At 42.6% G+C, this 13,019-nt stretch overlaps 1 protein-coding gene across 1 annotated transcript in view; it reads right to left on the bottom strand.

Annotated features, from left to right (window-relative positions):
• Positions 1 to 208: 208 nt before the first annotated feature.
• The window catches only part of BCO2 (beta-carotene oxygenase 2), a gene marked incomplete at both ends in the record, with an annotated part of 18,251 nt that continues 5,440 nt past the window's right edge, over positions 209 to 13,019 (bottom strand). The window contains 11 exons of the mRNA XM_079545813.1: positions 209 to 322; positions 1,583 to 1,693; positions 2,685 to 2,867; positions 3,211 to 3,348; positions 4,990 to 5,157; positions 5,720 to 5,880; positions 6,027 to 6,155; positions 7,281 to 7,383; positions 9,263 to 9,378; positions 10,901 to 11,112; positions 12,146 to 12,341. Coding sequence (XP_079401939.1) covers positions 209 to 322; positions 1,583 to 1,693; positions 2,685 to 2,867; positions 3,211 to 3,348; positions 4,990 to 5,157; positions 5,720 to 5,880; positions 6,027 to 6,155; positions 7,281 to 7,383; positions 9,263 to 9,378; positions 10,901 to 11,112; positions 12,146 to 12,341 — 1,631 coding nt within the window. The remainder of the gene's footprint in view (positions 323 to 1,582; positions 1,694 to 2,684; positions 2,868 to 3,210; positions 3,349 to 4,989; positions 5,158 to 5,719; positions 5,881 to 6,026; positions 6,156 to 7,280; positions 7,384 to 9,262; positions 9,379 to 10,900; positions 11,113 to 12,145; positions 12,342 to 13,019) is intronic.

The raw sequence follows: 13,019 nt of genomic DNA, 5'->3' as shown, positions 1-13,019 counted from the left end.
GCAGTGGGTTGTTAGAGAGATTGAGCTGCTGTCTTCCTCAGACCCTTTGCTGTGAATTAGGAACGCGGCAGTAACTTAGAGGTTGTGATAGAGAAGTGGTTCCTTCAGTCTTGGCATAATGTAAAGTTGGAAGGTAAAAGAAAGCAGAAGTTTCTTTCTGAGCCTGACCCTGCCCTGAGTTATAGGAGGTGGCTCTCTTTCCTCTCTCTTAGCGAGAGCTGAAGATCCCATGGAATCCATAAGGCATTTGCACTGGGACTTCTGCTCGCCCCAGTTCTGTGAAGGTCTCTGCATCCAAGACAAGCAGGAAAGCACTTCGGTTCTGCAGGGTGAGAAGAAAGCCAGAATTAATAGCCACACTGAAATCCCTTCAGCTCTCCAGAACACCACATCTGTCCCACACTCAGGAGCCCAAACACACAGCCAGGCACAACCAAGCCGTGCTGACTGAGCCAGTGACACAACAGCACCAGGAGCACTGATGGTCACAGGTGTCACACCAACACTGACGTTCCCAGTTGAGGTTCACCTAGCTGTGCTTGGCAGTTACAGATACACACCATGGGAAGCACGTGTCCAGTGCTTCCTTACTATGCCAGATCTCCTGTAAGTTTATGGAGAATGTTAATTCTGTGCTTGTGGCTGTAACTGTGATAACAGTACCTCTATCAGCAATGGACCCATGAAATCTCCAACTTGATTTTTGTTTGTCCTGAGGAGAAAGGGGGCGTTGGTGTCATCGTTAACACACTGACATAATTATTGACATTAGCTGTCTTCAGACTTGTCTGTTTCATTAATATAATTGACCTACTGAACATCTAGATAATAATTCTGAGGCAAATATTCCATCTAGTCTAGCTTTTAAAATAGAGTTTAAACTCCTTATTATGAAATCTGCCATGGGTCTAATTACCAAAATAATTAAATGACCACTAGCATGCATTTTTTCCTTCACCTAAAATACCTATTAAGCTGGATTTTTATTACAACAATGAAGGGCAAAATATTTAAAATATCTTCACAGGCAAATAAATGCTAAGAAAAAATAATGAAGTAAATGTAATGAAGTAATTTTTTGTGTAGCAAAAATGAAACAAGTGTGGAAATATCAATGTTATGTATGTCAATGTATCCACTGACTAGCACCTGAAGCCATTAGAGTTTAAAGACTGAAGTAAAGTGCATGATGAAAATGAGTAAAGGATGTGGGAAATGCTTCTGAACTTTGATTCTTTTTGAAATGGTATTTGTTTATACACAGCCCATTTGAGTGCTTTTCTGAGAAGATACCCTGGATTAGGTATTTGTTGGGTGAATGACTTCATATATCTGAGTTAGGTCAGAAATAGATATCAAAGAAGAAAAAACATCTGCACCAACTAGAGCGATAGGCAGACACTCCTTTCCCTTTTTCTCTTTTCAAATGATGTGTTACATTGCCGCTAGTCCGCTAATGTTAGTGAAATATTTTATGGGGACAGATGTGCTTTACTTAAACAAGAGATCTATCTGCCAGAGACCTTTAAACTGTTGTGGTTTAGAACTGTGTGGGTTGTGTAAACTAATAGGAATAAGTTACCTCATCAGGGGAGATCACAACAGACAAGATGACTCCACTGTCTTCTTCCGTGGCATTAGGCACTGGCACAAAAACAGGCTCTGAGGGGTAGGATCCGTCTTCCTGCCAAATCTATTGAGTACAACAACATATGGATGTGTTTCATGTCATGATGTTTGTCTGCTACCATTCGCAGAGCTGCAAGTTAGAAAGCTTCATGCAGAGCGACCCAATTGCACCTCCTGCCCCAAGGAACCCACAGTTCAACCTTCTGAGTAATCCTTTTGATTTGCACTAACAGAATGCTAGTGCTGTGACAGAACGTCCATTGTGCCAAGCACTGTACAAACAGGCAGTGAAAGGATTCGTGGTGCTCATTCCATCCAGCAGCTTGTACTGGCACAGGTACCAGCCGTAGGCTCAGAAAACACCAGCATCCAGCTTGCACAATCAGCTGCACACCACGACATGCCCAGGCAGAGCTGATATGCCTTGCCAGGAGAGATCTATCACCACCACAACCCAAAGGCACAGCTTCTGTCCTTACTGCAGACAGAGCCATGGCACCCAAGCTGAAGGAGAGCACTCTTACTGTAAAATGAGTACCCAGAACAGAATGATTCAAGCCAAGCCATCCTAAGAATTCCTAACTTCTTCAAGCCCCTGGGAAAGTTCCAAATTCATTAAAGCTAAAAGCTTTGGAAATTATTTCTCTGTTTATGGGAGACACAGCCTAAATCCCTGCCTGCACAATGCTAAACCTTCTTTCTTGCCTGAGCTATAACTGCCCTGGTAATGTCTGCTGCTGACGGCCTATGCTATGTGGGTATTTTCTGTTCTGCCTGGTAAGAGGTGACTCTTCTTTGACCTGGGAGAGATGTACAGTCTTTATGCAACCCTTTCTGTTTCCTCATCTATTTAGGAACCTGGACTGATGTCCTCTCCTGTTTGGTAGGAGTTCTAGGTGAGACATAACATTAAGAACCTCATCTCAGACCCTTGTGGAAAATTAAAAAGCAAACAACACCTAAAGCACATAGTGCCTCATAGCTGACAGAACTTAGAAGCCAGCTGAGCGGAATGACTCCCAGTGCTGACAAGAGAGAAACTCATTTCACCTCACCTGGAAATTCTTGGTCTCCACATCAACCTTCATTAGGGAATCTCCGATGAAATGCCGAAAACCACACCCGTAGAAGTAACGGTATCTCCTACCACTGTACTGAGAGTAGTTAATCTGGGGGAACTCCAAGCCCCCAAAGTCTTCAAAGCCATCGGGGTGAAGATTTTCATGTGTGCACCAGACCTAGAAGTATGCAATGCAGAAGCATCAGTTTAGCTTCAACTGGGCAGCAGAGCTGACCGGTCCCAGCAACAACACGCATTCTATTCCTCCTAAGGCTGTAGGACTGTTCAAAGCAAAGCAAAGCACAGTTCTGTACACTGGTGAAAGCAATGGAGATTTTGGCAGTGAAGAACTTCAAACCTGACCAGTTGTGGTTAACACACTTGTGCATTTTTGGTAAGTCACAATCTGCCCTTGCTTTCTTGTATAAGGCAATGTGGTTGCACTAAAACACCAAGTCCCACCCTAGTTATGAACAAATCATCACAGCTGTACATGCAGTTATGTAAGTCTTTAACACAACCTTGTCATCTGAGTCTTTCACAGCCTTTGCCATCGTGTAAGACAGAGGGTTCAGATTCTTCCCCACAGGTGTATCCGAATTCACGTTCAGTGGGAGGACAAAGCGACGGGGGAAAGCTCGGGCTACTGAGCCAAAAATCTGTAATAGAGCCAGAGAGTTACGGTGATGAAGAGAGGAGGTGACATTTTGTGTAGTCCTGTGTGGAGCCAGGAGTTGGACTTGGAGTTCCCCACGGGTCCCTTCCATTGCTGTATATGGACTCTGACCAAACCACTTGCTATTTATCTGAGCATAAACATTGGTGCTCCCTGAAATGAGAGGAAATATCTGACTTAATTCTCTATACCAGGCTCTGGAGCAGCCTTCCTCACTCCTGGAAAAAAAGCTCTGTTCAAATACAGTTTAGAACCTTCAATACTCTCAAATATTAAACCTTCTGAATTAAATAAGTGGCAGGGACTCTGTGTTGGAGTTTCTCAGTTACTTTACATGTAACCGGTTTGATGTGAAACTTCATTTTAATCACGTTAATTCCTATACTCTATTTTTAAAGCTTTGTGTTTCACATAGCCACAAGAAACTGATTGGTTGAGGAGCTCTCAGACAAATTAAGAGTTAATCAACAAGCAAAAGCACTAAGCATAATTTGGGAAAAAGAGATAAATCATGCTCGGGCATGTGTTAGTCTTTGAGTACAGAGTAATTTTAAGACTCTGTTTTGAAATGACTTGCTCTCATGTGTCTGTGTACTGTTTAATGTTTAGGCTACCCAATTTAGAAACATGGGTATTGGAAACCATGATCTAATGTTCACATACAGATACCTTCAAATATCAAATGGCAGCTCTTCTGAGCTCAGAGAAGACTGAACAAAATCTAGAATCCGTCTGCAGAACAAATGGCCATATTAACACTCTGCTGTACTTGAATTAATGTTCACCGTATCTTGGGAGGGAAAAATGGGAAAAAAAAATCTCTGTGGAGACACAGCAATGCGCTTTTCAGACTAGAACTGAATTTCTTCCAGACAGTCAGATCACAGAGGAAATTCTGATCTGTCTGAACATGTTGCAGAAACTGCCCCTCACCCACCATGCAATGGGTTTCCAGTAAACACATCCACACTACAAGAAACTGAAGGCATCCCCTTTTTCTCCCCTGTATGGCCTATGTAAAACACCGAGCCTTACGTGGCTTTAAAAAGTGCTTTTAAGAGAGGTGGACATGTTACATATAGAAAGGCGCTGTTGTGAAGTGCACATGAGGACCAATGAGGGGTTTGTTGATGTTTGTGCTTTATGATTTACACAATAAGGGGTAGTTTTCTGAACTAACGCCTTTAGATACCAGGATTTCTTTTTCTTTTTCCATGTAAAAGTAAAACCTAATTTTGCATACTTCCTTGAGGGAAAAATATTTCCTTTTATTACATGGGGATATGGAAAATGAGTATCATTAGAAAAGAGATTTTTAAAACAGAAGTCTACCTGCTTGATGGGGATCTGTATCACACCCTCATTTTTTAAAACGTTTCAGGGAAATGCTCTATAGAGATTATCTGCTAAGAGCTTTAAAATGAAAGAAAAATACCAGTGTATCAAGGGACCATAATGTTAGCTTTCCTGTACAGCTGGGTTTCTTTCTCAAGTTCATATCTCCTGCCTTGCAGTCTGTCCATCATGCTCTCCATTCCACCAACAAAAACTTTGCTTTAGAAAAATAACTCAGCCAGTATGGAGTCCCAGCAGATCCAAAGCAACACAGATTTAGAGATCTTACCTGATCTAAATCTGCTCCACTCTTCCTCATATTCTGCAGCTTGTAGACAGCCAGAGTTTTCCCATCATCCTGGCAGCACAAGTCAAGGACCACACAGCCACGGTCTTCAAAGGCATTGATTTGATGGAAAGTAACAAAGGGCTTAGTATACCATTGCCCTGGCAGCACCTACAGTGACCATAGAGAGATTGACTTTTCCTCTCAAAAAATGGTAGCCACACTTCCAAGACTTTCTCTTCTTGCCTTCATTTTGTTACCCCCTTATTCCTTGATATTTGTATAATGTCCTTGTGTTGCTACAGAATGGCTGCTTTAAGCCAGTACACAGGCAGAGCCAGATGAAGAAAAGCCAACACAAAGCAACCTAGGCTAGGCTCCTTGCTGTCATGGGTCTGTTTGTGCTGTCTATCCATGGCTGCACCCACGCATGGATAGGCATCATTCCCAGGCTCTGCCTGACCCTTTTATACTTAATAGTGCCTGATGGGATCCTCTAATTTCTTACATCTCCTGTTCTTTTAGGACTGGGAAGATGGATCAGTAGAGCTGAAAATGCATGAACTCGGGCCATTTCTAAGAAATCCACATCTGTGCTTGCAAAGCTTATCCTCTGGTAACTTCTGCATTGATTCATATTGCTATCTGTGGCTGCTACCAAGCACTTTTCTTTTGGGATCTAAGATTCCAGCTACAGTTGCACAGCTGCTGGAAAGGCCGAGGATCCACCTACCTTCCCAGTGCGTTTATCCACCACGTGGAAGCGAGTGTTGTACTGAGGCTCCCAGTTTATCCCTTCAGAAATGGGCTTCCCACGGAATTTGGAAGTGATAATCCGCAACAGATTCAGCTTGATGGGCTGCTCAATGAAAATGATATAATTTTCACTCATCCCTGAAAAGGGAAGGAAGGAGATAGTATCAGAGAACTTGACAAACGAAACAACAACAAAAAATACCTTGAGGCAGAGGGCAGTGAACAGCCCCTTGTGCTGCACAGTGGGCTAAATTCATGGAGTATGAGACAGGAAGCATGCTTACCAAAGCTGTGATAGTAGGAGGGTTTCATGTTATCCATTGGAGCAATGGAGCACAACACTTTCGCTCCCTCTAACGTCTCATTGCAGTTCGACTTTTGTGGAGGGACCTCAATGATATTATATGTAGTCCCTGAAAAAAAAAAAAGGGGGGTTCAGCACCGCTGAGATGTGTAGCTGACCAGATTCACAAAAATAAAGTCAGGCTCAGTTCCCTTCTGTTTCCTTAGAGTAGGTAGAAATGTAGTAATTATTAACTGGGCAGAAAACAAACAAAAAGAAATAGTTATCAAGTCAGTAAAGAAATCAGGGGATGGCCACCAAAACAAGATGTCAAATAAGTAGGAGGACCTTCTCGGTCTGGTTGATAACCGCCATCAACTTTTTTCCCATCTGTAATATGTTCTTTACACTGACTCAGAGAATCATAAAATAATAGTATCAGGGAGAAAACCAAGTTCATTGCTTGTACATCAAAGCAAATGAAAACTTTGAGCCTTGGTGATGACTCATTTACTAACTCTAAGCATATGGGCAGCTATGAAGGAAATATCTGAGTGATAATCACATGTTTAGTCTGCCCAGCTGAAAACAGCATGTGCTGTAAAGCTAGATGGTGGTAAAGCCAAAAGGAAATGAAGATAGCAAGAATGAAAAACAATCAAAACTGAACAAATGCTCAGGGAATTGAAACAAGCCTTGGGTATAGGGCTCAGGTATCTGAAAAAGAGGGTCTTTATGTAACGAGCAGTTAATGACAGCTCTGAACAGCCACGGAGGCGTGACTCGTCTCGAGTTAATGGAATGCTTTTCTCATTTTGAGAAGAAAACATATCCTAGAAATTTCAAGTTTACCGTAAAACAGGCAGTATTTTTCTCCTTATTGTTCTTATTAAAAGCCAGTTAATCTAATTTAAAAACTTGCATCTAATGTCAAAGTTCTTTGGATGAAGCATCAACATTGGATGAGACCAAGTATCTTCCTTCTGTTTTTCATAAAACCTTGGAAGAAGATCTGGGATATCTGTTGATAACCACAGGCCAAAATCAGAAGCATCTGATACAAGCTGCTGAGCAAAGCCATTTGCTCAGACTGACTCCTTGAAAGAAGAGCTAATCAGATTTGCCATCATTTTGGCTCAAAGAGAAGCAGCAATTTCTAGGTCTTTTCAGACACTGAAGTTTTTCCAACAACCTCTCCTTGCAGCAGCAGGGAGCCGCCTGCCCACAGGCCAGGTGTGGCCAAACCCAGTCTTACCAAATTTCCCATAGGAGTTTCCCATGTTGTAAGCTGTCCCATCAGGTGCATAGTGAGGGTGAGCAGTGGCCCCATTCACGGCAACAAACTTGGTCCAGTCTACCTGCAAATCCCGAAGATGTTCAGTCAGAAGAGAAGCTTCCTGTTGCTCTCTAGCAAGCCACAGTCTTTCTAAACGTTAGTTTTGTTAAAATCTGAGGAAGAATAGCTTAATTATTGTGGCCCTAGTGTGGGATCTGAATTTAAGCCTTCATTTTACCTGAAATTTAAGCACATTACTCAGTGCATTCATCCTACCAGCCAAACAGGACCAGTAGCAGCAGCCACTTCCATGGGAAATATGAGCATCACAACTGGCCAGGAATGCTGACACTGCAGGAACATTGTCCATAAAAGCATTTTAATGAGGACTTCATGTAGTATGCACTGCAGGCATGCAAAAAGAGACAATTGCTACCTGCCACCTCCCCCAGAATCACCAAATGTTTTGAAAGCACACACAGCTAATTGAGACTCATTGCATGCTGTCCTTACAGAGATCAGTCTAACCCTACTATCTACAGATAGGAGTTGGGACAAAGGTACATCTGTGAACACTGTTAGCATGTGCTCCTTCTTTCTGGTCCGGTTGTAGTTTGGATTCAAACAGGGAATTTTGGGAATTGTTTTGGGAAGGAAGTCTGAAGAGAAAATTGAAGGGAGATCAGCCCATGCATTGAAACACTGAAACGTGAAAGATACCCTGGTTTTCCAAAAGTTTCAAAACATGTCTTTCATGTATCCAACCCGAGGCTCTTCGGAAGGCCCCATTGGAGAAGAATGCCGTGCTACCAGGAGCTCACAAAACCATGCCCTCTTAAGGCATCTCAATTTAGAGATTCTTAACATTAAATCATCCCTTCTCTTCCTTCACTTATCTAAAAAATGCTAGTCCAGTCTACATCTAAAAAGAAGCTTAAGGGATTATTTTTTTAAACAACAGGATGGCTGAGCATTGAAACCAGGAGCACCACCTACACTTGTTTTGTCATCACTAGATTGTGGTTTACAAAACAGGAAACAGCAAATCATCAAACTCTCAATTTCAATAGGCAAGTAGCACGCAGTATCTCATAAACAGAGCTTCTTGATCCTGTAGAAAGGTAGGGACTGCTGCAATGCCTCTCTCAAGGCAGTGAACTGAGATGGTGTTTTCCAGTATTGAATAATCTGTAGCAACATACAAGGATGACAGTATAAGTATCCAGGAGCAGCAGAATCCTTCTTCAGTTCTTCTCGCAATGGTTCAGCTCAGCAAATATCCAAAACCTCTAGCAGTGCTGCAGGGGAGCACGTAATTTGCTCTGCCATTCTGTAAGTTGTGCTCTGTCCCCAGATACAGCCATGCTGCTGTGAGGCAGTGCATAGAACACGTGCTCAACTTGTGGTTTGTTGGCTAGGATGGGGAAGAGTAGTGGCAGCTGAACTTCGATTTAGTTTTACATTGGCTTCACCTCCCAGTGGCTGCTGAGGTTTTAGTCAAGACCTTGCAGGGCTGGTTTGCAGTATTTGGAGCTGTGTGTGCATGAAGACATAAAGAGAACAGATGGCAAGACTGAAGAGACTGCAAGAATGCAGATCTGAGAGCAGTGATGCTTACTTCTTCCTTTACGCACGTTATTCTTCATACACAGACAAGTACAGACAAGTAGTGAGTGTGCTGGAAAAATGACTAACGGAAACAGCCCTGCAAGCCTCTCTGCCCTTGCCTGCTACCATGGGAAGCGTCTGGAGGAGAGCTGCCTTTCTGCTGGACAGATTCTTCGAGGAACTCAGGCATACAAGGAGAAGATGCCTTACAGCTATGGTTTAGAGCTGTATTTATCTTTGTTTTGGAATCTGATTTCCCCTCTGCTTCTCACAAGTTACTGAGGGCCTCTAGGAGCAAAGAAGAGAGATCATCTTGTGCCACAAGTCAGCCCCCTCACCCCACCAGCCCATACCTTTTCCTTCATTTCAAGTGTTTCTGGGTCCACTTTGTACATGCAATTGTTCTCGCCAGTGACATAGTAGTCTCCTTTATACACAACACAGCTCACATTGGCATTGTCACTTGGCTCTGAAACAAAACTCAAGCTCTGGTTAAGCTTGCATGACATCATATCAAGCTAGACATGTTTAAACAAATAAACCCATTGGCTGTGACGTTAATCCCCCTTGATCAGAACTATCTCACTAATCTACAAAGGCACCCCAGAAAAACGTCTGGACAAGTGAAATCAGGACAAAAGGACAAGAACCTGATGCATTTTATCAGTTCACTGCTAGATCCCAACTTCCTATTGATGTTCTGTAGCTTCTTGGTACTAAGAAGACTTCTCTATCCAAGAAAGAGTTTTACGTAGCTCAACAGCTATTAAATTTGGACACTCAGGCCTTGCCAATATTGTCAGTTTGTCCAGAACCAACCCTCAGCCCAGTATTCACACACTCAAGGCTGCAGAGTCAGGTTCTGGTGTTGCTTCCTACTGGATTTGAAAAACTTCTAAAACATATCTTGAGTTGAAATCAAAGAAAGTGAGTTATTCATTTTGTAAGTTCTGGAAATATATATATAATGTCACTAATTCCTAGAGGCTTAAACAGGTTCAGTTTCTCATGTCTGCAACAAATGCATTGTCTAGAGGTTGTCCAGCAGGAATGCAAACAAAACTGCAAAACTGTGTTGCCTTCAGGTTGATTACTGTGTTTGAACTTATCATCTTCAAAAACGAAAGGAAGTTGTGGTTCTAGTAAGTGAGGTGTGGAAATGACTCTAGTGAAACCAAGATAACCTAGGTACTCCCATATGCCCTTTGTGTGTGACCTCTTATTTCTTCATACTTCTCTCCCTTTCCTCCCCAGCCAAGATTGTCTCCTCTGACAGCCATGTGACGAGTTCTGTGTTCAATTCACACCATTGGAAATGGGAGGTAATACTTGAGGCTACAACTTGGGATAAGAAGTGGGAAGCTGAGGAACAAGGCAGACCAGTGAGTGAAGGTATAAGCACCTTCAGAGAGAATAGATGACAGGCAGGACAGGATCCATCACCTCAGGAACTTAAGCGGCAGCAAGTTGCAGACTTTAGGTCTGTTCTGGTTTTAGTGACAGACACTTGGCTTAAAATTAAGCCTATTTCTTTCCTGCCTTACACGGTACCCTCTAGGTGATGATACGTCCATTCCTGTGCAATACCCTCTGTCACCCTACTTATATCATCCCCTGCACCTTAGTACAGGAAGGGAAGGATTAGCCCACTTACCCTATAAGCTTAGCAAGGTAAGGTGTTTTAAGGGCAAAGTGTCTCAGGGAGAATAACAGATTGTAATGCCCATTATCAGGTCTGTACAGGGTGTTCTTTGGGGAGACTATTTGCAACAAATTGGGACCAAGGGAGCCAAAGTAGCACTAAAACACTAAAGTGAATGTGCGTCTTCCAACTACATCTGATATCAAATTGTTGTTGTTCCAAGGGTCCACCTTCTAAGACAGACCCCGAATATGCCTACACCAGGCTTCTTCACAGCTCCCATCAAAGCTAACCGTCAGTTCCCCAAGAAAACCTCAACACATTTTGCATTTTTTAGGGACCCTCTTACTTGGAGGATCAAAGCGTGACATGAAGCGTGCAAAGACACTCTTGCATGGATCTGGCATTGCCAGCGTCCCAAATTCTGAGACCACAATGCGGTTGTGCTGGTTGTTCGTCAGGTAGGAGTTGCTCTGCAGAAACTTGCTCTGGTATGTCACCGTGCCGTTCCTCAGCTGAAAGTGATGCAGCAGGGCCATGCCATCAAACCAGTGGTTGTATCTACAAGCGTTAATAAATAGGAGAACAAGATTTGTGCACTGTATTATGTTCTGCTATACTGTTCTCTCTTGCCTTTATGTTTGTCCATGACTAGCTAATGCCAGCATACCATGAGCATATAAACATAGACAGCCTTGTGATGAGTCTCAAGTGAATGAAATTAATCAAGTGCATTTGCAGGCATGCAGCCTGAAGTTAGGGACTCACCACCAATGAGATTTGGGCTCCATGTATCACTTCTGAAAATAATAGGGATTTCTGAAAATGCTGTGTTTTGGAGAAATAAATTGGGCTGGTAAACCAACCACACTACAGATTTCTGCATAAGGAGAAGAAATTGTGCTTTGAAGGAACACAAATTATTGCTGAAAGCCTAACCACACTTTATCTCTCATCTATTTGCAGGGTGCCATTCTCTTCAAAAGGAGAAATCTGAGACTTCAAGGGTAGTCTGGATGTTTTTAAGACACATCTGTCTTAAAAAATGTAATGATTGTCTTTGGCCAGTTGCTGCCATCAAATCTGCAGAAAGAAGAACTGGGTTTGTCAGTTTGCTAGAATGGCAGATTCCAAGCCAAAGGCAAGGTTGCCTATGTAAAATGTTTTGATATGTTATCTGTAAAATGAGCTGGATTTGTCACTAAATCAACTTACCCAATTTAGTGCACTCATCCTTGAAAACCATTCCTTGGATTTCAGAGTGTTCACAGGATGGACTTTTGTTAGTGACAAAGGACTGAAGGCATGTTATAATCCCCATCTCTGGTCCCTCATTACACCATTCTGAGTAGGTCACAGCCTTTCTGTGACTCAGCTTCTCCAGCCTGAATAAGTTAACCATGCTTCCTATTTTCAGAGCTCACTGAGCTCTGGTGAGGGAGCAGATGTTCTGAAAAGAAAGATGATGCAAGCCTTTCCTCTTTGCCTAACTTAAGAAACTACAAGGTGCTCCAAACAGTAGTGAGCCATTTAGGGGCTTCCCATTTGGCTTTAGCTAGCGCTCAGACCAGAGTCTCTCCAAATCCAGACTTACTTCTCCTCACCAAACTCAAATTTCCCAGGGCCATTCCTCAGAAGATTGCCATTAATCCATTCAGGAATATGTCCTTTGATCTTGGCTGGGATGGGCTCTGGGGTCTCTTCCACTGTCTGTAGTAAGGGAGAGATACACTGCAAATTGGGCAAGGTGAATTGCTCCTTTGATGGACTGGGCAGTGAATTCTTTAGACCTGCAGAGAAAGCAATGAGAACAAAAAGCAAGTAACTAAGATTTACACTTGAATGAACAGGCAATTTCTAGAGCTTGAGTTTACATATCTAGAAGAATACTAGTATTCTGGTACTCAGAATCCCCCAAGCAGCCAAACTGTGCAAGATATTCAAACTGAAGTTTTGTTCCATAATATCCCATACATCCACAGGGAGCTGAAAATCTAGCAGAGCTAGACTGCACTTAACTATATTCAGTTCATTAGTGAGACCTGTTCTGCAGTCAAAAGGAGGCAATAAAATATTTCATGATAGGAAAAAAAGAGATATTTAAGTAAGGGAGCTCACAGTTGGAACTTATTTCAGTAAGTAATTGACTGTAAGACATGGCTATTTGTCAAGATAATCTGCTGAGTTACATTAAATAAACAAACAAACAAACAAACAAAAACTGTTCCAAACTGATGCATAGAGTAACACAAAAGAGGAGCCCTACAAATAATCTCCCTGTGCTTTCTGATGGTAGCCTAGTGAGGAAAGCAACAGAAAAAAGCTTGTCCCTCAGGCCAAGGCCGTGATCAGAAAGATGCCCTACGAAGCAGTGCGTGCAGCATTTATACCACAGTGTTGCAAAAAGCAAGGCAGAGCTGGGCAGCCCTCAGACAGAAAAACCACATTCTAGCACTAACTCCACCCTG

Source organism: Tetrao urogallus (genome assembly GCF_951394365.1).
Source record: "Tetrao urogallus genome assembly, chromosome: 22".
NCBI lineage: Eukaryota > Metazoa > Chordata > Aves > Galliformes > Phasianidae > Tetrao > Tetrao urogallus.
Note: the sequence above shows the minus strand (reverse complement) of the source record. Positions and strands in the feature narration are given on the sequence as shown.